Consider the following 26,868-nt stretch of genomic DNA (forward strand, 5'->3'; position numbering starts at 1 on the left):
CTACCAAGGGAAGGATTTCTAATATCATGTGTGATCATAAAGCTAGGATGCGTGCAATTCAGAGATAGTATCGATTGAGTCGCACTTAGGCTGGATATCCGGCATCATTTTTAACGTAAAAAGTAGAGTTTTACCTGCAGCAAATAAAAAATTAGAAAAATATAGAGGAAACAACATCGCCAAAATTGGGTTAAAAACTTTGATTTTCTCATAAATAATATAAAGTTTTGTAAATTTCATTCAAAATCCATTAATTATCTTATCCAATTTAAGAATTTTAAAATTAGGCATTCCATGATTATATATCCTATTTATTTCGTGAGATATATTGTCTAATGCATAGGCGCATTCGTAAAATTGCAGTTTTACAACATTGCACTATCCTTTCAAACCGTGACTACAAAAAGACTACAGCAGAGTTGTACTTGATAAGAGCAAATAGGTATGACGAAGACGCTATCCAATAATAAATTCAAAATAATACTTTAGATTTGAATTATTATTAAGAATATTATCGCGCGTAAAAATGTTTTAGGTGATCTTGTTTTTGGCCTAGCCTTGCGCCCGTTTCGAGCTATTTTGGAGTCAAAATGAAGAAAAAGAAAATTTCTTACTTAGCTGTGTTCATAGGAGGTATGGCGTTTGATTGCTCCTTTTTTGCACGATTGTTTTTTCTTTTCCTGTTATTCTGGTTTTTAAATGTCCAGGCAAGTCCTTCTTCTAATTAGCTTAGCGTCACTGATGAGCTAATAATAACCTCTCATTTCGTATTCTCGATTGAGTTTGATGCTTTTTCCGCATTCATTTGTGCCTGGCAATTAATGCAGCTTTTCCTACAGTGGCTACTGGAGGTATGAAACTGAAGAATAGGCAATTATAAAGCTCGCCGCTTCATAGTCATCTGGCGTCCATTTTTTTGCAATGAAAAATGCAACTATGTAGGCTAAAACTGTTTAAATATATTTTTATTTGCTTTTGAAAATTACTTATACAGCCTATTATCACAAGTTAACTAAATATTAAAATTTAAATGGTTTGAACCACAAAAACCTGGCCGAAATCACGTTGTTGGCTTCAGTTCCCATTTGAGCTCAAAGAATAGTGGTCATTATCATCAAGATCAGTTTGCAGATACCCTTAGATTGAGCTCGCTGATCAAAAAACCTCCCCACCATCGAGAATTCTTGTCGACGTCATTTAAATTCCTCATTGAAAGCGGTAATGCAAAAGTGCACGAAATCATCCAAATACAGGCATTTATTTCAATTCAGTTGTACTGGTATCATAATTTTTGATTCTCCTATAACGGTTCTAACAGCGATACAATAAATCATAACAGTGATGCAAAAAGAGGCAACTTTTGGAGGGGGTTTATAAAAATAAAATACCCCCAAAGTTTATAAAAAATTTTAAATTTTTATTAGTTTTATAGTTTTTCTATCCTTAAATGTCTAAAATTTTTCAGTTTCATTAATTGTTAAGAACAAAAATGAAATTTTATTCTCCAAAAAGCGTATTGGGTGTTTAAAAAAATACAAAGGAGAACGTTCCTCTCGGACCCAGACCCAGGTCATGCCCTCCCTCCCCCAAAGCGATGATGAAACCGCCTCTGGTATACATGTCAGTGAAATTGATACAAAAATACGTGGAAAATACTAAAAAAACGAAATTTATGTAGAATCATTGGTCCGTGAAAGCTTCAACCAACTAGTATGGAAGTTCCCTTTCCGAAATTTATGTTTGGATGGGCATGTGATATCAATGCATAATTTTTGGTGTAAAAAATGGAATAAAGCATTTGATTTGCATTTAACAATAAGTTAATTGACCCTCGGCAAGAGTCTAAATTACGCTAAATTTTATTTTACAAGGGTATTACCGCCATCCGATCCCGAGCCATCGGCGGTTGAGGCCAGGACGAAGTGCATAGCGGTCGGGGACCAATGAGGATCCTTCGTGACTTGCTCGAAGAGACGACCGAAGGGGGCCGAGGAGGACGGCAAGAAGACAACGTGAGTCATGTTCCTTGACGACAATGCATTGGCTATGGGGGTGGCGCTTTCCCGAGCTTTCTTGCCGAACGCCAGCAGGAACACCGGCATCTCCAGCGGACGACGCAGCGCGGCCAGAAGGTGGGGTAGCCACGCGGTCTCGTCTGCAAAGACGATCGCAACCAACGGCGGCCCCACGAGGTGCGCTCTTATAATATCTGAAGAACAATCGGCGACGGCGTCACCGAGCAAACCCGGCGCCGAATCTTCCCGCCCAAACTCCTTTACGTCTCGTAATGAGTGTGTCGCCATCATTGCCAAACACGAGAACACCGTGAAGGTGAAGGTGACGGCTTTTGAAGGAGAAACTAGAGATCCTTGCGACACTGGCATCCCATGCACCATATAGTACAGACTTTTTTCAAGGCACTTTGACACAAAGACTTCTTCAACCCCCTAAAATAACCAATTGTAATGAAAAAAAACTGCGTTTTGCAACTACTGCAAGCCGATATAATTTTTTCTTCCCAAATGTTCTGAGCAAAATACTTCCACTTCAAGGCAAATTCCAGTGAGAGAAATTCGTGTCGCTTTATTCGAGCTCTGAGGTATTTCACCCTTCGTGCGGCCCAAGTTTCAGCACGAGTATTTTCTTTCAGACTTGAATTTTTACTGGTTATGGTGGGTCACGACATCTTGAATTTTCGGCGCATTTAGAAAAATGGCCCGCTTCTTCGTCAATACTTTGAGTGACTCCTTTTTCTCGGACCCAAACGCCCGATTCTTTTGTTTGTGCTAGCAAATGGATATTTGACAGAGGAATAATAAATGATGGCTCGAAGTGTAGGGTATTCAGTTGCTATTCGCGGGTTTTCAAATAGAACAAAATTTTCGATAAATAGAGCAAAACAGAATTTATTATCTTCATTATTTTATTTCATTTATTATATCTACTGTCCAATTCAATGATTTTAAAATTACATATAGCATTCGAGGCAAAAAAGAAGTAAGATGAATTGTAAGGCATAAGTCTGTAATTTGAAGGAAAAAGGGCATTCTGTGAGGGGAATACCAAATTGTACACATCGGCATTATGACATGATGAATTTGTTCTGTAAAATATTAGATATTTTGATTTATTCATATTATTAACTTAACTTTGTGAAAGGGCAAGCCCAGATAGAAGCTTTTTACCCTTCGAACACGTACTTGGTTTGAACAAAGATGTTCTGTCTCTATGAATGGAATGATAACGGCAGCGAGTTCATTGGAAAAGCAGGGAAATCGAGGGAGCAGATGCGTTATTAGAACTCATTAAAAAAGAGCCATAGTTCTTTACCAGATAACGGAAGGTTCAAATTATAATTATTCATCTTCTTATTTTCTAAATGGCTAGGTTTGACGATGATGAGGGGAAATTCCGATTCTAAATTAAAATTTTAATGTAACACCATAAATGTATAAGTAATATTACGTCTTTTAATTTTTGGTGCAGTTAATATAATATGAAATCGTGTAGTAGCTTTGGGAAAACAATTATTTTTATGGAAGGCTAATAAAATGATAAACTGTGCCTCATACATAAATACTAGAGTAGTTTCAATAACTAAAAACGCAATATAAATAAAAGAAACCGGGTCCAAAAAATAGAATGCTGGAATAGTAATTCATTGTAATCAATCGATCGAATTCGTTCAATAATTTATTCTCCACCGACAGACCACCTGATCACAAGGACCAGTGGTGGATCTGTCTAAGGGGGGTATAGCCCCTCCCCCTTGAATATCCAATTGACACTAGATAGAATGGTAATTTTGTTCGGACTCTCACTACTACTGGGTGGTTACCCCCTTGTCACTATCCTGGATCCGCCATTGACAAGGACCAGCGATTAGGAAGACAATAAATATAGCAAGACAGTGGGTGAGTGAACATCGGGTATAATGAAATCTCAAAAGAAAAACGTAAAGTCATGGGTAGAATAGATGCGGCAAACGACTTTTATTTGATGCGATTATTTACAAAAGGGAAAAACACTTGGCTACAATTTCTCTCGCAGTTTATTTGAATTATAGCTTATAAACTTATTTAGCTAACGGTGTGAATCGATACAGCAAGTAAATTAAAGAGGAATTTTCAATAACAGTTGCCAGTGATGGGTGCAAAAGTAGCATCACATTATCACATTCTTGAAAAATAACGCAATTACTTTTTGTTACATAATTGTATCATTCACGTCTCGTTCCAACCTTACAAGACCACGTAAATTGCACAATGATGAATCAGATGACACAGGAAAACACAAAAGTTCGTAAAAATATTAGAAAATGATCTCAAATGTAGGTATGCAGTATAGTAGTAAACTACTTCATTTATATCTAAATAATTGCCACGGAAGAGATTTATATTGTTGTGCCTGTATATATTTCTACTCTTTATGTCTAAAAATCAGTTTTGTTTGATGTGCTAGGCTTTCAACGGCTATTTTCACCGGAATAGGTTGTGTTTACTCTAAAAACATGAATACAAAATATAGAATAAATAATATAGACATTTTTTCAGATCACGAGTACAAATAAACAATAAATAATATACGCTAAATTGTTTGATTGTGCAATATTTTGCGATCTTATGATATTTAAATCAATTTTTTAATGACACTTCTATCACAAGTTTCATGGCCAAACATATGACTGGATCCAAGGAATATATTCGTGCACTCGAACGTAAACCGATGAGGGATCTGATAGTGTACAGTTTTTCCAAAACGAATTCACGCCCCAAATTTGATACATGCATGAAGTCCATATGGCAAACTGCAGCTGACCTCCGGAATCAACCTGTAAAATGCAAAAATTAACAAATTATTTTGCACCCCAAATACGAATATCGAACGTGGTCAAAAATCAATGCACGATTAAGTCGCTCTAAAGTGTTATTTATCTAATTCATCATAAAGTCTACAAAAATAGTGCTTACTATCACATATTTTTGTATTTCAATGGTAATGAGAAATATTTAAGCTCAAATTAAACTACTTTTAAATCAAAAAACATTATAATAATCATTAAGAAAAATCATTACCTCCAAAAGATAAAAAAATTCGTGAATTTTTAAATTGTCCAAAATAGGCAAAAATCCTATTTTTAACTTGGAATTATATTCTTAGGCCTTCCTCGCTAATCAAACAGTTTTAACACTTAATATAAAACAGTTAATAGGAGATTTCTCCAAGTCATTTGGTACTGCGGTCTTAATCTCGTTTTGCCATAGATATCTAAAGTTTTCAGTTATCGTACGAGAAAAATGTTCTATTTTAATTTAAATTTTAAATATTTAAGTACATTGATTTTTTCAATGACCTTAAAAAAAGTCAATTATGACACTAAAAATACACATAAGACACGACGACAGAAAAAGTAGGTAGGGGAAAAAAGGTAGGGAAAGCGTTTTCTGGTTCACTACTAATGGAAAAAAATTTCCATTCAAATCTTTGGTCCATGACATTTTTGATTGTATTTGTTAATATTTACATTGCAATCTTGTCGCTTTCCTCTTCTTACTCTGCCGCACATCATTGAGTAGTCTATGCCTCTATGCAATCCAACCCTTTCCTGTGATTCTTTTTCAAATAATCTATTGCAGGTCAAGCTGGACATGAGTGACATTTCGCCCACCAGTAGGTCCGTGTTTGTTATGTCACCTGGAAAATAGAGAAAAATAAAACAATTCCATTCAGCAGTGCGTAAAAATACGCATACAATAGTGCAAAATGTCTCCGTGTCCCAAGATGTTGACCCAATGACAGTAAAAGGAGCAAGGGAAAAGAGAAAAAAAAACATCACGTTACGTGAGTACGAACTGTAACGCTTCTCAACCAGAATGCATTTTGTTATTTTTAGTGAATTTTGTGTGGAGGACATTGTGAAAATCAGTTTAGATTGTCGAAAGAAATTTTTTCATGGTGTTCTGCCCCGCAGGCATGTTTTTCATATTTTCCTGTGTTCACCCACAGGCCAGAATCATGGCCTAGTGTCACCAAAGTGCCTAGTGTCATCAGTCAAGTAAGATATTCGTAATGTTAATGATGATATTCTAGTCATCACGTAATTTTTCCTATGAAAACTGTTACCATCGGGACGGATACCTAAATGCAATCCCTGAGAACAATAGCAAGTGAAGTGCAGCTCATTTTCCAACCAACGATGGCGTTCAATGAAGAGGAAATATTTTAAAACGTTCATAAAAGATTGAATATAAATTTCACGGTGGAAATTCCGTAGCATTGGGACCTATTTCACTATTGGAGGACTAGAGAACATTAGAAGAAATGGCGACCAAATAATGAGAAAGAATTAAGGTGCTGAGAACAAGAATGACTTCGTATGCAGACATGCACGTAGGCGTAAAAATATAACCACTCAAGGAAGTAATCCTCAAAAATATTACGTTTACTGGTACTTTAACTCGGACCTCCCGATTATCTTTAAAGTTTACTGGCAGTTACAACGATAAATTATCATAATAAGGTTTTTATGTTTTTGTAGGGTCCATTCTGCTTAACCCTGTCAACGTAAGCACTACTTCATCTCCTCCGACGGCTAATGAGTAAGCTGTTAGCATTATAATGTTCAGTATAAAAATATGCCATGGAAAATGTCCTGCGGTAATAACAGCTCGGTGGTGTTGCTAAAAGCAACACCACCGATGTATGCTTATCATCAGGCGAGAAAAGTTCTGGTGTAGCTTCATTTGCAAACAATCCACTGAAAAAATCAACTAGATCGCGCCACATTTGGCCCTGCCAAATAGAGTTCGAAACTTTCAGCATGAGTTTATAAAAAAAAATCCTACATAATAGGGGAGAATATCGGTTTATTTGGGTATCTACGTCATAAATTGACGTTATCAGACAAAAATTAAACTTCACGTGAAAAACATTGTATTTATCAACGGGTGTCTTGATTTGAATGAGTTAAAAACTGCTTATGGTAATTCTAACCTCAACTCGACCATAATATCACCATTGTCCAGAAAAACTTGCGCGGGTAGTCATTACTGTCTCTCACGATTTATTAGTAAGTTATACCTGGGAATACAGCCTTTAAAATCCTTAATGCCCTTTTACGTGGTATATATTGCAATATTTTTTTGTTTCATGATATTTTTGAACATATGTGGGCTTAAAATTTCGCAATATTTAATAATTTCGCAATCGAGAGATTACCTTCCAGACCCTTTGACCAAAGGCTATGCCTATAATTTTGAGTAATGATCGATAAATACTAGTAAAAATTACTAAGAAAGATTAAAATTGCTTGTAAGGGACTTGAAATGTCCTATAATACAGGTGAGATATCCTCAAACCTGACGACCAAATTTTACGGAAATTATTGACTCCCCACTTTCCAAAACTTTTTATATTTAAGTATTTTTCTGTGGCAATAGATGTAAGGAAAGGATGCTTCTCTTCGTCAAATTTAAATGAATAAAAAATGACTGTATTTAATTTCAATTCATCATACGTATGAACCCCAGATAGATATCCAATCCACCCCAATTAGTACTGTGCACCAACAACTCCCCCCCTTTCGTTGACACTACCGACCTATGTGACCGAAAATAATTTGACGCGGGCTCTAATACCTGTGAATCAAATACTTTGTTTCTGAGGTGTTCATATGAAAAGTGATGCCAGAAGTGAAGGAAGTAACACCTACCGTGAGGAAGAACGAGAAAAGTCTTAGGATCCGCTGGAGGTTAGCAAATGGTGGAAAATACTGGATAAACAAATCATAATTTTGGGTCTTTTCCCGGTCATCGACGGTCAGTAAGTGGCTGGACTACATATCATACACTACCCATCAATTTTACGAATGAGAGTTAAATTGGCCTTTCAGAGTCGTCACCAGGAGAAGCCATCCACTAATCTCACTCGAGGGGGTCCTACTGAGCTCAATATTTCGCGGAATGTTACCGAAATTCTTAACATCGGCCAGATCAACTTTTATGCTCTTTCCTGTTGATCTTATCAATAGCAGTGAAACTTGCATTTATCAGAATCAATTCGGAATTTAAGGTCATGACACGTGATCCAACGCAGAGCCAGGGGGAAAACTTATTAAAACGAGGAGAGGATGGCTCTTAGGTGCTAAAATTGAAGTCGGACACCATATCGAAGAAAAAAATCGCATCTTATGTTTCCTGAACGCACGGTCTATGCCGGAAGTTACTGATAATATCAAGCTGATGAGGACATAAGGGGCCAATGAGCTACTAAAGAATGTGGCACGTGTATAACACTATATTTTCCACTGCACTCATTCGTTGCTATTTTGGAGGTATGAACCCCCAGTAGATCGTAAACTAATGGCTATAATTTAAAGATGAAACAATGATAGCAAAATCAGCACCACTTCATTATCTGTGGGTATCATTATAACTTTCGAAAGGAAGAAGATATCATGAAACGGCATGTTGTATATTTCCTATCCGAAGGTGAAATGAGGAGTAACCTTCATCTCTTGATTAAAATTTATCTGCGAACAACATATCGACAGCAGTAATCCAGCCAAAAAAAAATTAATGAAAACAGGAAATTCTCGAACTCTCTTATCCACCCTTAGCTTAGCGGAGTCACTCAGATATAATTTCGCTTCCTTCGCTTCCTTATTATCCTTCGCTTTTTTATTTTCAGTGCCTTTTCCTTTCCTGTCAGGGAAGAGTGTAGGCAAGATATGTCCAATATATAAGTGACATAATATAAAAAAAATACATATCAACTTTTTATGGCCATAATAATATTCAAAACCGAGTAAAATAATATGCAGTGTTTCGACGGAATATAAGTTCATTATTTTATTTAGAATTATCGTGTGAAAAGTATTGCGAGGAACTCAAAATTTAGGTGAAATGACATCATAAATGCTAAATTTCCTTCTTGGCCAGCCCTCCTCCAAATCATTCAAAACGTTTGTGATCAGTGCATGAAGAACTGAAGATCAATTCATCTGAGGAGTGATATTAACCAGAGGGTAAACTAAAAGAATAAAAAGGCCTCTATAGGCTCACCCGGTCAAGCAAAATACGTTCTCGTCACACTTAAAAATTTAACTTAACGAATGAATCTGAGTGAAAAGTGCAAATCAATTTTCTTCCAGTTTGCTATCACTATGCAATAAATGACTGCTAAAATAAAATTCTCAAGCCCAAAATGGTTCATTTATTATGTTTTTATGTGATCAATAAGGAAATAGGATTCACTATCATTTGATTTTTTCATCGTTTCAGAATTGAGATTTACCTGGGATATAATAACACACATAATTTTTTTCGAAATGCATCAACCCATTGACGTATTTTTAAAGCAAATTTTTATAGCATATTCAAGATGAAGTAATGATGACGAATATATGTATAAGAAATGAGGATCTCAAGCATTTTGCGGCATTTTAATCCAACTTACCGTATTCCACGTAGCTCCATTCGGTGGCCATTGCGTTGGAAGTCTCAAAACCCCAGTCTTTGGTTGGCAAACAAGCCGGATGAAGGTATCTACTGATGGTTGGGATTGGATTCTCAGACATTGCAGTTCCTATTTCAATGAGACCAATGTCGTCATACTTGGTTGGTGGAATATAACGTGGATGTGCTATTCTCCGCACAACTGGGTGAATTTGTCCGTTATTCACGACCTCAAACTGGAATCGGTTTATTTCCGTACCCAGTAGAACCCATTGCGCTCTACCCCTGAGAAAAAGAAATTTTCCGTTATTATACACATAAGAATGTTGGATATAAATGTGTTCTTATATAAAATGGAATACTCAGAATTGGGAAAATGGAAAGGTCAACGTCACTGAAAACAAGGAATGGAGTTCAATAAATATAAAAATATCACTTTCTTAAGGCCGTTTTACACGGCACACGGAATTGTGCAGGTTAGAGCTGCATTAATTTCTAAAATGGCGTGGAATTGCGCGAATGCATGAACGAAATTAGAACAGGGGCTATTTTGCCGTCTCGCATCCACGCATTCTCGCATGTGTTCTAGCAATTCACCGCTTTACACGACGCAATTTTGATTGCGCCTTCACACGTACGTCAGACTGCGCAATTCAGTGTACCATGTAAAACGGCCTTTAGACTCACTCTGGCATTTAATGCCGACATGGTTTCCACAATTTAACTCCTGAAATTCTAATCTTTAAGTCCCTTTTCTCCTGATGCACCACACCCCTTCTGATTTTCTTGTATTCAGGGAATTGACTTTTAGAATTTGTTCCATGATAATAGCGTTAAATTTGAAGCCATGGTTGTTATGAAGTTATCAGTGTCGAAAGTACAAAGCGAATACTACTTTCCTATATTGTGGTTCCATAAGGTAAAATTTGAAACATTATATAACCTCCTGAATTGAATACTATCTCGTGGCGAGAAATTTGGAGAAAGGAATGTAAAATTCTTGTGTGAGCGCTAAAAATCGACGTAAAAATCTATTCTCTCAAATATTGGAGTATAGTTTTCACTAACAAATTTTTTAGGTAGTTTATTTTCGTATTAAAAAATGAACGCTTGATGAACGCATAAAGAGGTATATAACTCATAATTTTAGTTGAAAATGCATTTGACTCGTTCAGAAATATCAATAACCTTATGAAAACCTAATAAAAATCATTACTAACTTAAGTGAGAATCATTAAACTCAGTGAATACGTGAAGTCAAGAATAAGAACAAAGCAAATATTAATAGATTAACAACAATATATAACGAATTACCTGACGATGGTTTTCAAATTAAAAATTTATCTCGCGAAACCTCCTTGGAATTGCAACAAAAATTCACAAAGTGATTAATTCAACGTTAAATAAAATTCAATTATCTTGTCTGTTTCTATAAAACAAGAATTTAAAAAAGTAATTTATTCATGAATCACTAGTTGAAGGACTAATTTCTTTAAAATAATCAATTCTAAATTAATTGGCCACAATCCCTCATCCATCGTTTATAAAATACAAATATAATATATTGAAACAAAAATGTGTCTCGTAAGTTCATAACTAACATCCCGGGTGAGTTTTTATGGCATCTTATGTTCTTTTACAATTTAAAACAACAGCTAAACCATATTTTTTTATCTTTTTCCACTCACGTTAGTTTTATAATAATAAATTACCGCAGTGGCAACGGCATTAACTATTCCTCTCTCTCCTCCTTCGGACAATATCCCCCAAAATTAGCGTCATGAGGGACTCAACTCAACTCAACAACGTGTATCACTTCGTACCTTTCGAGGTGTCTTAGGATAACGCAAGTATTTACTTACAGTGGGTATATAGACAGGCATCGAGCAGGTGTCAATATAAATTTTTCACTGATCAATGTCCCCCCACATTTCCATTTCACATTGGAAAAATCTCCATATCCAATTGCAGCCTGAAAGAATGACATTTATTACAATTGAGTTAGGTTAATATAAAACATACTTTCAAATCAACAGTTAGATTTACCTGACCTGTGCCGTTATTGGAAATTATAAAAGAAGAAATTGAATAAAGTCAGTACGATAATGAGGTTGATCTCGAACATTTGCAACGTTTATTTATCAATGAATTATTAAACATTGAATATTATCGACGATTGAATGATACACATGAGTATAACCCAATCATAAGGTTTCAAAAATCTACGAAAAAAAGAGTAACTGTCAGAAAAAGATGGTACAGATCGGAATATTCGGAATAATATGTATTAAATTAGTGGGTGAAGAGGGCTTATTTAGTTGTGTAGCATTGTCCAAAAAGCTTGTTTAAACTCATTTTTTCAATTTAAAAACCCCATTTCACCCAGAAGATTATTCCAGAAGATTAATTTATTCTCTAGTTTCGGGAGATGCATATGCTTGTAAAATTGTAAATGATGTTGATAAAAATCCCAAAGCATTTCATCAAAAATATATGGTAGGTAAGTAGCAAAATTCAATTTAACTTCTTTCAACCTAAAAAAAAATATCATCATCACCAATATTCCAAATATCCACACAGCAATATTATTTTTTAATCATTCCCAACTGAGAACTCATATAAAACTCTCTGTCAATCAATAAAGCCCGAAATTATGAAGAGAGCATAAATATAAGCCGCACAAGTATTCATGATGTCATTGAAAAGTCTTTAAAAAAATATAATATGGAAAAGACTACTGCATTTTGTACTTATGTAAGTGTGTTACCATAAGTTCTCCAGATAACTGAGTGAGAAGTTGTTAATGATTGTAGCATTCATGAGTGTCTTTTCAAAGCAGATATTACCTGCATGGGTGTATAATGTAGCTCAAAGGCTTTTCTATGCTAAATGCGCGCTTTAAACGTGGCGTATCTCCAAGGAAAGCAATTTGACTGGTTTTTCGAGAAGTCATTTCACTTATCTGTGCGAGTAAATGGTAGCTAAATGCCAAGCATCTCATTACTGATTGCGTGCCTTATCTTTGCGTGCCTAATTGCCGTGTTATTTTATTCAGCAAACAAGCGTATCACCTTCCTTTCTCATTTAATATCACTTCCGTATATTTTTCCATGTATTTGCAACACTTTTTCTAGAAACAGTGTTCGATTCTATGGCGATGATGCCAATTCCACTAGGCAATGCAAAAAAATGAGAATACATGGAACATTTCGGTTTTCTGTAGATTTTAGAATATATTCCATGAATTGTCTGATTATTCTATTATATTTTAATTAAAAATACGAATACGAGAATTTACGATAATTAAACAAGCTTCTGAAATCCGTAAGCTAGGGGGTCTATAGTATTTCCTTTGTGAAAAAAATGGTAGCAGATTTTAAAGAGGATGTGGAACGGTTGATACCAGGCTCATGAGAAAGTATATACCATATTATCGAATCATGAGTATGTCTAATCTTGAGGGGTCATAAGTTAGAATATAGGGGAACCATGGAAAAATACAAATGTTTATCATTGATTTAGGTACTATACACCTAATAAGGCATAACTGACAGCAATAATTTTTGAAAAATACATTTGATATGAGAAAAAAAATATATATCATAATTCATTTATTAAAATATATTGAAGTAGTGTATCAATTGTACTAATAATCTTAATCATTCGGATACTTTGGGAAATTTCATTCCCTTATTTATAATTATAATTAAAACTTTATGTTAAGGGTATGTTAAGATAATCCCTCATATGTCATAATAATTTGGATGATGTTTAAACATTTACCATGTGAGGGAACTCTGTTGGAAGGTCTTTGGAGCTGTCAAAACGTTTTGGGCATTGGTCTTTATACTTCTCACACCCTGAAAAAGAAAAAATTATGATTATGAGAGTTATTCATTGCCATTCAACGAAGAAGAAGTTATAAATATCACTAACTTTCAGTAAAAGGTAGCCAGTTTCATAAAAATATAAATATATACAATATTTAAGTCAGACTCATTGGTTATCTGTTTTATCCAATATTTAGTTTGGTAATTAAAGTAAAGCGCGACTATCCACGGTGAAAACTTTAAGGAGTCACTCGTAATGCACAAATTTTGCGAAAATTCCTTAGGGAAAAAAATCATTCTCCTTGACTAGAGTTTGAACCCTGATCTCCTGATTTCCGGTCGAATGATTTAGTCAGTGGTTTAAGTGATTCCAAGTTTCTACAACGCATTTACGACATTATCTCAACAATGCAGGGAGATACGGTATTGCGTCATACGATTACAACAGTAGGAGATACTTTTAAATGTCCTTGATCCATCTTTTTCCATAAAAATTTGAAAAAAAAATGATTAACCAATCCCTCTCAAATTTATTCACCCCTCCTCTCTAACAGGCGCGTCAAATGCCTCTTTGTAATAAGGTACCCTGGAAAGCAGGCAACCCCAACAACATTGGCATAAGGTGGGCATTTACTGTGGACAAGAAATTATGTACACGTATCACTAGCGTGAAAACAAACATCTAAATAAGAAAAAGAGAACCATATGAACTAGTTATAGCGAAAAATGTATTTGTCCGATTCCCAGTTATGTTCGAAAAAATTTTTAATTTAGAAACACATAAAGATTGTTTTTGCAATTATTGTAAATTACTTTAAGTGCCCTCACTACTAAAAAGTACCCATTTCAGTGGGTGTTTGTCCGAAGCCACAACTGGTATGTCCTGTATGCTGTAATACACGCATTTAACAAAATATAAAATTGAAATTATGAAAACTATGAAAATACTTTTCAATAACTGAAATTTAGTTTAAAATAATTTATAAGTGGAAAAGGAAAAATTATCGTTTGATATTTTTCATGCATACCGTTTTGTTGTTCATATTTTGCTATTATGAGTTTCCATACTCGATAACACATATTTCAGAGTCATACTCAGTACATAGGTGATGTCATACAGAGGACACAAATGATGGACAAAATAATGATCCCGTACTGGAAACTCTGGCGGATCTATCAGCACGCTAATTTAATTGTACGGTCAGATGGACAGAGAATTTTCAGAGTTCATTAGGCGTGTCCTTGCGTTCATAATGGTCGAATGTTGCGTCACGCAGCAGCTCTCTTCTTTGTCGTCTCCGGAAGCGTTTCTTCCCTACTTTTCAACGCCATTACTCCCTCCAATAATTTCGAACTCATCCTCCTTATACGTGGCATACATTGTCTCCCCTTGTGTTATTCACTCGCATGAGTTGAACAATACCAAGAACATTACAGAGGCTTGATGGTTAACTTTATCAACGCTTAATGTCTGTTCCGACCTCTATGAAATAAGTGGACAACCTTCGCGGAAATAATTAGCATAAGATACGACTTTCATGAAGAGGTTGACTTCTTGATGAGATCGAAGTGAAATTTGCAGAAAACTAATCCAGAAATGGCTGATTTATTCCCGGCGCATAATTTACTTCCGGAGCGTAAGAATTAAGGGGTCGAGGGTGTCTAAAGCTCCTAAAATAAAAAATGAAAAAAGCGGGGTTTTCTTTCGTAACTTCCAATGGATCATTTTAAGGGATAATCGGAGCTGTAGGTTATGGACTAATGCAGTACCTGACTGTGCTAATTCTGCGTGTCTCAAATATGAATGTAAAAAAGGGGAGCATTTTCGAGCCTCCATCACATTCTCTATTAATGTTCCAGGTGACTCGAAGACCCATCTTAATGCTCTGGGTACAGCCGACTACACATAGGGCTTGAAATAATATATCAAAAATACTTCGATAAAGGCGAAAGGCAAGGAGACCAATATATATCATACCTTCTTTGTATAATTAAATATTTTCGTGGCTATTTTTATTTTCATGGAGCTGACTCATTTGGCAGAAACCGTAAAACTCAAAAAGTGGTAGAAAAGGTTGATGCTTCTGCTTTGCACGTATTTCAGTAGCGTAATATTTCATGTAAATAAAATGAAATATTACGCTACTGAATGAAAAACATACGGAATATAAGTACATATAATTCGAGTTTTCTTCACTAACTTAATACTGATACACTCGAAAAGTACTTGCATTCATTCCGTTTCATACAATATAACTTTACACTTTTATGAAAGCAGTAATACTTACTGCTCTCATATGAAGTTTAAAGACCTATTTTTGCAGATATTACGTGATATATTTCACTAATGGATCAGAAAATTAATTAACAGAGTGCGTTTTCTAAAACCAATAAAACGAAAATATGGTTAATTTTTTTCTTCAGCAAAAACACTGAAATATAATGACTGCGCAGATCTGTTTCTTACAAAGAAAATTTCTGCGAAGTAAAAATGCCCTGACTCAAACATTTAACAACGGAAAAGGACATAAAGAGGATCCGTAGGGATATTTTCCGCTGATTAATGTATTCTTAATAAGGAACTATTAGATGCCATCCTTTGTACTATGGTTTAATGTGCCCTAAAAGCTTCTAACAATATTATAAACTGCATATCGACATGGATCGTACGAAGAATATTTCAAATGTCCTAATGTCTTTGCGCGTTAAACTACGGCAAAGGAAATGAATTAGCTAGCAGACACCCTGCTTTCTACACAATTAGGATTTTTGAATTCGTCAATTTCTCCTAAATTCCTCAAATAAAATTTATTTAATGAAAAAAAAGGAAAAATATTGAAAAATACTAGCAAAGAAACTACCTGAGGCCAGATATGGAAAAGGTTATAGTTTTAGTATTCCTTAGCTTGCGTTGAATCCGCAAAATTGACTTCAATCAAAAGTATTTTAATGAAAGTAGTTTTGATTCCCTAGTAAAATTTACAAAATAAGCATGCAGCTTATCTAATATGGATTAGCAATTGATTGAAGGGGTTGGCAAGGTCGAAATACATACTTTTCCATCGGATATCGATTTCTAGCAATCGTTTTGGAAACAGGGTCACCATTATTCTTATCTATAGTTTCCTTTTATAAGGTGCTCGACGCCAGAAAAGGTCAATCAAAAATGAAGGACAAAAATTGGAGAATGAAATATTTTTTGCTATAGTATAAGTTGAAAAGTGTAGAAAATATGTACCTTACAAATATAAAATACATCTCAGCTTGATTGCCTAAATTTAAGTATGAAAGTTTAATTTCTAGTCAATACTTACTATAATTTCCATGGAAATAGCTGTCAATATATTTAAAAATACAGTATATCCATGAAAATATAGTCTTGAGTCATAAAAAGTAGAATGAAAATTGGTTTTTACCAATTTTAACTCTACTTTACTTGACTCAAGGCGTGAAGCAGGCAAGGCAAGGTTAAATACCGTCTGCTTGTTAGAATTGATTATAGATCTTAGTTATAAGAAGGACGTAATACTTCGTAGTACTACTAAGTAGGATATAACATTGGCTCCCAAGAAAGAAAAAACTGATCTTTTAGCCTGAGAAGCTAACACCAGGACGGAAAGTAGGAAAGTTATTTGTAATTATTTGGAATTGATATCAGTCGATCTTGAAGAGTTATTTTCATACTTCACAAAGGATCTTTGCTCTTAAAATTACCACAAAATGAATTTAAAAATTAATGAAACATTGTGTTAGGGACAAAAATTAATCAAATTTGGGCAGTGATCAATAAAAACTTAGAAAATGTTCCAGTAGAAATTAACTCTGAATATAATTCCTGTCATAAAAATATGGACAATGCCATCATACTGCATTTTATGTGAGTTGCGTTAGCAGGATATGAAAATTAGGAAATAAATAATATTATAGATGTATTTATTTGTAACTCCAGGGAACAAAATATCAATAACGCCAGTAAAATTTCTTTTTCCCCTATTTGCTGTTAATGCATTCACCCATTCTCATGATATAATGTGGATGCAAGATGATACTATTGTAGCACACGCATTTGCGCAATACCTCGCAAATGCTTTCTTTTTACTTAACGGTAAACAAATTACAGATATCAACACGTTTTCCTGCCGTAGAGAACTGTTATTTAATCGGTATTTGGCGAACTTATTTGGTCCTCTGGAGCCTTGTTGAGTAGTCTGAGGGACAAATAAAAACGTCAAAAATAACTAACTTAAAAGAAATAGGTATTGAGTGAGACGGGAAGTGTAAGAATTTTTAGTAATGACGTGTTCTTAAAACTGGTTTGCTTAAATCCTTTTGGATGTGACAAGGAAGAAACCGCTGGGAAAAGGTTACACCTGATTGGAGGTAACGTAGGATGGGGGTGAGGAGGAGCGTGGTTCGTATACGATTTCACATGGTTCCACCGTGTCTGGTAAATTCAAAAAGATTACTTTTCAAAACTCTCAAAATAGCTTTTTATAATTGGTGGCATCATTAAAATCATAAAGGAAAATACTAGTACAGCGAACGCTTTGTAAAGCTAATATTTATAAATTAATTATTTTTCTTCATGTGTCAACTGACCATTACAATTGAATTCTGACGTCAACCATGGAAAATAATTTACTTGTAATTCAAAAGGTAATTTGGACAAGTGAATACGATATAACATCGTTCATGATCTTAAACTTTAGGTAACTTTAATTCAGTTTATCGTTACTACGAAATTTATAATCTTTTTACAATCAAAATGTTTCTCATTCTTTGACCAGCTTCGCCGTAAGTTATGAATTTCGAATGCAAAACGTAGCTAAAGTTGCATATAAGCCTCGGTAATTCTAATGGCCTGTCAAGTAAGCCTTTCTAACCCAGAGCTGGTTCTGGGATAAATCAAATTTGAAGATTCTTCGATTTGAAAACTTGAACATTTTACACTAAATGATAATTATCGTGGCAGTTTAATATTTCGTCATTAAAATTTACACAACAAAATAGTAGGTAGTTTAGATATCTCCTAAATAGAGTTGAAAGTTTAAACATTTTTGATGTTACTTAAAAGCAACATTGGGCTATGAAGGGTTAAGCACGACGTACCAGAATAGCAAATTTTTGAAAATTGAATTTCCTTCACTTTTTGGTGGAACTTTCTTTATTTCAGGCGAGGCGTTCCGCGGACTTCTACTGTTTTGGAAAATCTGCGGTAGAACAAAAGACTCAGACAGAATGAAAACGAAATACGTAGCGGGGATAAGAGCAGGGAATTGTGGGAAGAGGGTAAGTTAACAAACAATGGGGACTACAGTGAGGAGGCTTCAGCCCGTCTCTTAGAAGCTTGATTTATGACGCCAATTCGGGCGCATACCTATCGATTTTTAAAAATGTCCGTAGCGCGGCAATAAGTGTTCAGGTTCCTAGTCATTATAAATGATTATAACAAAGTATTTTCTACTATGAGGAGTAACACTGAAAAATTATTGCATATCACTATCAAGAATACATATTTTAATTGATAGCCCTAATTGTAGCTTATTTCTTCGTGAATTTCGGATCGCTCTGCCTGCCAGCGGAAAATTTAGCGAACTCATTTAAATGAAGCGTGGGCGGCATATACATTTATTGGTCGACTGGAGTAGTCTCTACTGTAGTATTCGTGTGTTTGGGGAACCACTGCGGTAGAGCGAAACACTCTGGACGGAACGAAAAAGAAATGCGGTGGGGGAAACGAGGAGGGAATTGTGGGAATAGAAAAAAGTTAGCGACCGTGGATTCAAAAGACTGCGCACGGCGTGGGGCCTTTGAGCGTGCGCGGCCAGGGGTGCATGGTCGAGTGGAGCACATGGCGAGGTGGAGGGGGGAATCAGTGAGGGGGAGGTGTCGATGGGGGTGGATAGTGGGAACGGAGGTGGGGGAATATAGGGGGAGGAAATGAGGGGGCGGGGAATAGAGATAGGATCCAAGAGACACTTTAAGTGCCCTTTTCTTTCTTGACCGTTTTCTTGGATAAGGCGACGAATGAAAAGTGTTTATCTTCCAAGCATTCAAGGCACCGTCGCTTCGCTTTTTGATACCACCAAACATGCTATAAAACTGTATCTAAATCCACGGTTTTCCATTTAAATGAGCTCGGATATTACAAAGAGCGGAAAAAACGATACTTTTCGCTGCTTTCAAAGGGTTCGTGTTGGAATATACTCGGCTATTTACCACTCAAATGAAATACCCAATTTAGCCATTAATATTCGGAAAATAAATTAAACCAGTCAATAAACTATTACCGGGGAAATAATTGAGGTTCATACGATTTATTTCAATATTTTTCGGGCAGCATTTTCAAAGTCTCGAATTATACAGATTAAAACTTTGTAAATTCCACACAAAATTATATTTCATAAAACACCAACCGGTTTCAATTCCTCCGTCATTCTCTAGGGAAAAACTAGAGTAAGTATTTCGGTACCAGGTTAGTAGGATATTTACTTTATAGATGACTTGTTGGAGTTGAAACCAGTCGAGATATGTTAAATAAAATTTTTACTCAAATTTACTAGGGTTTAATTAATATTTTTAACATTGGCTTAAATGATAACCATGACCTGTTCTAGGCTAAAGTAGAGAATCTAACGAAGATATGCAAATGCAGGCTAATTAGTGGACTTTTTCAAAGGGTCAATTATCGTTTATCAGGGAAATTATTTCTTATAAAATTGAAGAAAATTTCCCTTTGGACATATGCAATAATCTATTGAAAAACTTAGCGTATAAGCATATCACGGAAACCTTAAAAGATGTTTCTTTTTGCTTCAGTTCCTCAAATCGGAATGCCCTCATGGCATTAATAAATGAACGTGACATATCCACAAGGTAGGTTAGATATACCCATAAATATACAGCCTACTTAGTATTTATCCAACCCTCATCCCTGCCCGTTTAACCCGTTATAACCCAATGTTGCTTCTAAGCAACATCAAAATTGTATAAATAATCAGCTCTATTTTAGGAATATCTAAACTACGTATTATTTTGTGGTGTAAAGCTTAATTAAGAAATATTTAGCTCTCATAATAATCATGATTGAGTGCAAAATTTTTAAGGTTTCGAGATGAAAAAAACTTGAAATTTGATTTCTCCCCGAAGGACTTCTGGGTTAGAAAGGGTTAAAATGACTTATCCGCGATCAAAACAGCTTGCTCACAGTCTCATGAGTTTGTTTTGATTAAAGTTGGGCAGTGATTGAATTGACAAACTAATGATTACTATTTTCGTGGTATTCATTTAGTTTCTTCGACTAACTAAATTAATCATAATGAAGTCTCATCATTAAAATGCATTCTTCTGACTTGCAATTGAAAATTGTGTGGGTTTACCAGTGGTGTGATCACATATTTCCATGCATACACTTTACATAAAGAGATATAAAACACCGGATGATTGATAAAATCTGGATAAGCTAAGACACTGTGCAAAGCTTGAGTAACCAACTCTTAATACTTCAATTTGAAATTTAAATTCGTTAATTAACAAAGTAGCCAAAAATAAAAACTCACTATGAAAGTCAGTCATTGAACGCACTTCAAAAATGAATTCATTGGAGGCGCTAATTCGACGTCTACTTCCTATCAATTACTATGATGCTCAACTGTCAATGAATGTACTCAAATGTCCTCACGGATTACTTTACATTAGGTTCAAAGAAATAAGTCACTTTTTCTCTAGAATTGGCGTGGTCAAACCTCAGTGCTGTAAATGTGACATTGATGACTAAAGAGCCCCTTCGCAGTAATGCCTACCAACAATTATTGTAATGTCATATAACGTAGCTATCTCAAAAAAAATAAAATACACTTTATCTATGCATGCCAGAGCTAAAATTGAACAAATCAATAAGTATCACCTGAAATCGCATTTTCATGACCTAAAACGATGAGAAAATTTCGAGTATGCGATGCATTAATTTATCGGACGAGCTCCATTGGACAAATATGCCTCCGAAGAAGGCTAATGAACTTTACCATAACCTGATACGATTTTTGCGAGTGGAAAGCACCAGAGCCACCACTGAGAGACCGATTGTGGCTTTCCTGTTCTGATAAATAAGCATTTGGTTCCATTTTTGCATACTAGTTCTCGATTATTTATAAATGTGTATGTGTCTCAATTTATTTTATCTTCATGGCGGTTTGTCTACATATAACCCTTATTGCCTTCATTTTGGAATGAGGAATGAAATAAAAATTGTAAGTGTAGAAGAGAAGCTCACTTTCAGTAAGAATTTAAAGCAAAGTAAGAGAAAATTAAATGAGTTTGGTGGCCTAGAATGTTGAGCGCTTGGCTACTGACTTCAGGGTCCTCAGTTTAGATATCGGCTAAAGCTTTACGCTACCCTCAAAAAATAAATATGGTACGAGGTGGCCCAGGGTAAGAATCAGGTCCCCATGGAATCCCCCTGAATACATGTAGCGCTTGAACCCCTGTTTAAATTCAAGGTCATCTCTACCCTCACTTATCCTATTCAACTTCCAGGTTGAATCCTTAAGTGAAAGGAGAAGCACATTAGCCTATAATTAATTAATGGGAGGAAACTAAATATCATTTAAAGTCATCCAAGTGTATAAGGGTAAAAAACAGCCGTTAAATATATACGTAGATATGAAGATATCAGTCGATTCATTCATTAATTTGATTAGTACCACATAAAAAAGAGATTTTGTTGTTGGAAAATAACTTATCTTCAACTCAAAAAAAGTTTAAGTGTAGATATGTCTTGTGGAATGAATCGTCATCTATGTAAAGCAGAGGGAGCGGTAACTTCAGTTAAGGAATATATTTATTCAACACGCCTTTTTTTACTCACTTCCGCTATGACATTTTTGCATTGAATTCCTTGAATACTACGGTCGAGTCTTAGGCACACATTCACTATCACAAGTACCTACTGGACCAAATCTGGGAAAACAGATACAGGTTGAGAATGTTCATTTAGACCAACTCTGAATCCATGCATGGGTAGTTAACGGTTGAATATTCTTACAGTTTTTATTCAAATCCTTTAAGTGGTGATACTGGATGGAATATCTATGCAAATCTTCCTATGGTTTGAAGCCTTCGTAATTCAAATTATTTTCCCGTAATATTATTTAATTATAATTAATTGATCAATTATAAATTATGATAAATATATTAATTATGAATAATATCACCTGCTGAGATAGTTCATAAATAAACAACACAAAGTGATTTATTTTAGGACGGCTGAAAGTGAATTAAGTAGCAACGGATAGATTCACAAGATAGACTGCCGTCGTTCCTCCGCTCTTACAATTAGTGAAGGGGCTCTTTTGAAAAACAATCAGAGAATACTGAAGAAATGAAGACAAATCAAGTAAACAATGAATCATACTAATGCTCTTTTATTCCCACGTTTAGCGAATGATTACCATGATACTGCCATTAAATCGAAATCATTATAAGATCGCTGGGAATATCGTGGGTTTATAGTGGTGATTCACAAAGACAGTTTTCATAAGGAACTGAATATACAAAGTGATGATTATAACGTGATAAATCCGCTAAATTATTTCGTGAAATCTACTCCTGAACATATGTCTTAATTGAAAAATGTTAATAAAAATCTTGGGAAAGTAAGGTAACTTAAAAATGATTATTCAAAATTATGCTCACAAAATCTAGCAGTTTCACTTGGTCCTCGGAGAATAGAAAATGCAGATGTATATTCCTCAGGTTTGGTGCAGCATACTATAGGTTCAACACCTGTGCTGAAGCATGGTGAGGCATTGATACCTTTCGACAATTTATGCATGTAAGGGCACTCCTTAGCCGGTTTGCACCGGCCTTCCAAGCCAAACGTGTCGATGCAGCGTTCATCTGAAAAAAAACAAAGAAATATATCCAGGAGGTATAAAACTTTGCTTAGTGTAAAGATGATAAGTAATTATAACCCCTAATTATGTGGAAAAATATTTTTCTGCTCATTCAAATTCTATTGAACTGCAAAAAATAAAAAAAAAGCTGGTGAAACATTAGAATCTAAACCCATCGATGGCTGATTCAACAAATTAACTCTTAGTTTTACCATTTTATGTCCAAAATGATCGCAAGTTTGCTAATTAGGGAATAACTTGACCCTTAAGCAGAGAGACAGGTACACGGCCGCTTTTGAAAGTTATTGAATTACCCGTGGTAAACGAGTTTATGGACTCACCCTCATCTAAATAATTATTGGAATGGTGATCGATATAACTTTGTTTTCAAGTTTACAAATCGAAAGATAGATGCCTGATGTTTGGAAAAACAATAGCCGAGTAATACGTAATGGTATTTTTCAACTCACCCGGAAAAAATCGATCGACTAATTTTAGCAGAATAAACCTTCAACGCACCAAATCTCACATCATAATAGTGAATCTCATTTTTGACACAAGAGATTGCCTCAAATAAACCGGTCATTATACCCAGCTAAAGTATTTATTTCCACAAATATTGCTACATAAGTGTCAGATCTGCTCTGTGATTCATCAAGCCTCAGTTATCAAAAAGGAGAGATTTGTCAGTGAAACATAAACTGAGTAATAAATTAGCAGCACTATGTATGAATTAAATCGTAATGGCTCTTATTTTTTCCTCTTATATTATTATTGTCAATTATAAAATTATTATTATGATAATGATACTATTTGCTGGGTTATTAATTGATTCCGCAAATATATTATCTACGATTGAAAGAATTGACACCTCATTGTGAACAAATGCATAGCTTGGGGAGTGCGTACAGGAAATTTCATCATAGTAAATTATGAAATAAATTGAAAATAAGTTTTATACATCAGGACTAATTGGATGTAGGATTATCAAAATAAAGTTATCATATCAAAATCAACATCACTGTAAAAATACATTCTAGTTCGCGGACTTTTTTTCAACCTGACTCCACGCCAGAATTTCAGACAGAGAATAAATAAAAAAGCGATTTTCGGACTGTGCATTGGCGATCAAGATTATAATGGCAAAATACGAGATCATGGGTTGGATTTGATGGTTCTGATTCGGCTGACTACGACGACAGCTTTGTTTACATGTTATTTACTTCGACTAGAAATTTTATTTCCACTACATTTAATGCTGAGGAAGAGGGAGACATGTAAATTTTTTTTATCAAACCCGTACAAAAACATATATTATTAGGTATTTTTTCTATTCTTCTACATGATACCGAGGTTTTGGGGTGTTAATGTTGGTATCAGCTTTTGGTTAATGCAAAACCACCCCGAGAAAATGTATCCTCAGGTTCAGGTAGGAAGGGTTTGACTTACATGTAAGTCATTTGTAACTTGGCACGGGTGTATGGGTTTCCGTGCGAATGTTTTGCTCATCCTCATCCGATGGCTGAAACACCGAACGAGTCTCCACGGTGGAGGGTTTTTCCAGATCCGGTTCGAGTGGGTTCGCATCACCGCGGGAGGTGCAGGGTGGGAATGAGACGAGAGCTCGCAACAAGAGAGCGAAAGAAAAAAAAGGTAACACTCACTCACCTTGGTAACTCGCGGGCAGGCAGAGGAGCAGGAAAAGTATCCCCAGTTTGAGTTGGCCAGGGAATCGGGGTCCCAATGCCATGTCGAGGAGTGCGGTGAAGACGAGGGAGCGCCTACACCACGACCACTGCTCGTCGAGATTCGCTCACCTGAAGAGACTTCGACGGAGTACATAGTGGGGCGCGTGTATAAGACGACGACGCCGCCGCCGCAAGTCGGGGGAGGAGGGGGAGAGGAAAAACCCTCTTCTCTCTTCCGTCCCACCTCCTCCTCCCCCTCCCTGCGGATCACGTGACCTCGCGACGGCCTCTGCCGGCGAGGAGGAACGGGCGGCCCAAGACGGGCAATCATCGCTAGGCACGATTTCATCCTTCGCAGTCAAGGTCCTCGGATCTCCAGAAAAGCCTCATCGGAGCGCCTCCGTCCCGTTTCTAAATTTCGCATACCTCCGTTTTGTTTTCTTCTCGGGAACTGCGTTATCAAATCAGGCCCATCCGGATTGGGTGGGTCAAGGGGGCATTTTCACCAAGGGAATGGAACGCGCAAGGGCTGGGATTGGGTCACATTTCTGCAGTTTTGTCGTTAAAGTTTGAATAATTCTGGCATGATTACGCCGCATATTTATCATAATTTTTCAAAATTGCTTCATTTATTCGCTTTGTTTCTTCGTATATGCACGTAGCCAGGGAGGGACATCAGCACCCCCCTGCAATTTATCTAGGCTTCCCATAAAGGATTGTGGGGTACTAAAATTTCCACCGATAAAAAACAGCGTTCAGCAAAGTAATTATTTACATTAAAACTTGCTCCATAAATTATTTCAACTTTTTGAAATTGTATGATGTTTAGGGATAAAGTGTTTACGACCAAACTATTTGATCACTTTTTGCACTACCCGTGGTTCCTAATTATGCCCTCATTATGATTCTACGATTTATGGATTTTTCCATTCCCCTACTATCAAGCCGAGGGAGCATGATGTTCTATTGGGTAGTTTTTTGGGCTTTTGGCTGAGGGGTTCCGTTTTCAAATCCCGCCTTTATACACACTTATCGAGGTTCAGGCTGGACTGAAAGGGAACTGCTACCCCCTCTCACCCTGAATGTGTAAAATTTGGCCGGCTGTGGTTTCCTAAATTCTAGCTCTACCCTCACCTATTTAAAAAAAGCCTCACGTTCCAGCAATGAGAATGAATGAATGTACTACCTAACCACTAAACATTCGTGCATTTTGGAAAGTAGCCTGACTCAACCAGGGGCGCAGCTAGGAATTAAGTCTAGGGGGGGGGGGTTTAGGCGCAAAACACTGGGGTGTCTGAGGGTGTGGAATACCCGCCAGGGGAAGCGGGAGCGGCGGGGGGCCCTCCCCCAGAAAAAGTTTAAGGTAAATGATTCAAAATGGTGAGTTTTACATCCTTTTGAGGGATATTTTATAAATTTTTTACATTATTCTATAAGTAATATTAATCCAATTAGGTAAAATGGATTAAACTTAAAAATCTCTCTGAGCTCTGGGCGGGTTTTATCCCCCAAAACCTCCCCCTCGCTGCACCACTGGACTCAATCAATACATTTTGTACATTAGCGACGAGACAATACTAAATGCTTAGTACTCGCACCTGCTGCTCGGGCCCCGATTTAGAACAAAAAATACATTTAGGAAAAAAAATGCCAACTTTATCAGAATCTTTTAAAGAAAAGTGTAAACTCTAGTATAAGCAGTCCTCATAACTGTGGCGTTCCCCTCAGGAGTACATAAAATACATTTTGGATAAAAGCATAACTTGAACCAGTATCTTTTACAGAATAGGTAGAAGGCTGGACCAAATTCTGAATATTCTGACCTGCGGTGGGTCTCCAAAGACTTGGGTTCCCAGATTGAAATGTGCCCTTTTCCTCTCCCTCCTGGACTGGACTGACCTGTCGTATGAACTTATCACTTCTTCTTCTTCTTCTCCTCAATTCTGCACGCGTTTTAGTTCAGTCTGAGACCGTTAGCCTCTATACTGCGAAGTGTTTGTGA

General features: G+C 36.0%; 1 protein-coding gene across 1 annotated transcript; it reads right to left on the bottom strand.

Annotated features, from left to right (window-relative positions):
* Window positions 1–3,961: 3,961 nt before the first annotated feature.
* LOC124153546 (serine protease snake-like) lies at window positions 3,962–25,472 on the bottom strand. Its single transcript, XM_046526773.1, has 7 exons — window positions 24,847–25,472; window positions 22,979–23,182; window positions 13,239–13,315; window positions 11,318–11,427; window positions 9,457–9,740; window positions 5,525–5,694; window positions 3,962–4,831 (listed from the first exon to the last, which is right to left on the bottom strand). The coding sequence occupies exons 1-7, from the start codon at window positions 24,926–24,928 to the stop codon at window positions 4,667–4,669; spliced, it is 1,092 nt and encodes a 363-aa protein (XP_046382729.1). The 5' UTR covers window positions 24,929–25,472; the 3' UTR covers window positions 3,962–4,666.
* Between the last annotated feature and the right edge of the window lie 1,396 nt (window positions 25,473–26,868).

Source organism: Ischnura elegans, chromosome 2, assembly GCF_921293095.1.
Source record: "Ischnura elegans chromosome 2, ioIscEleg1.1, whole genome shotgun sequence".
Classification (NCBI taxonomy): domain Eukaryota; kingdom Metazoa; phylum Arthropoda; class Insecta; order Odonata; family Coenagrionidae; genus Ischnura; species Ischnura elegans.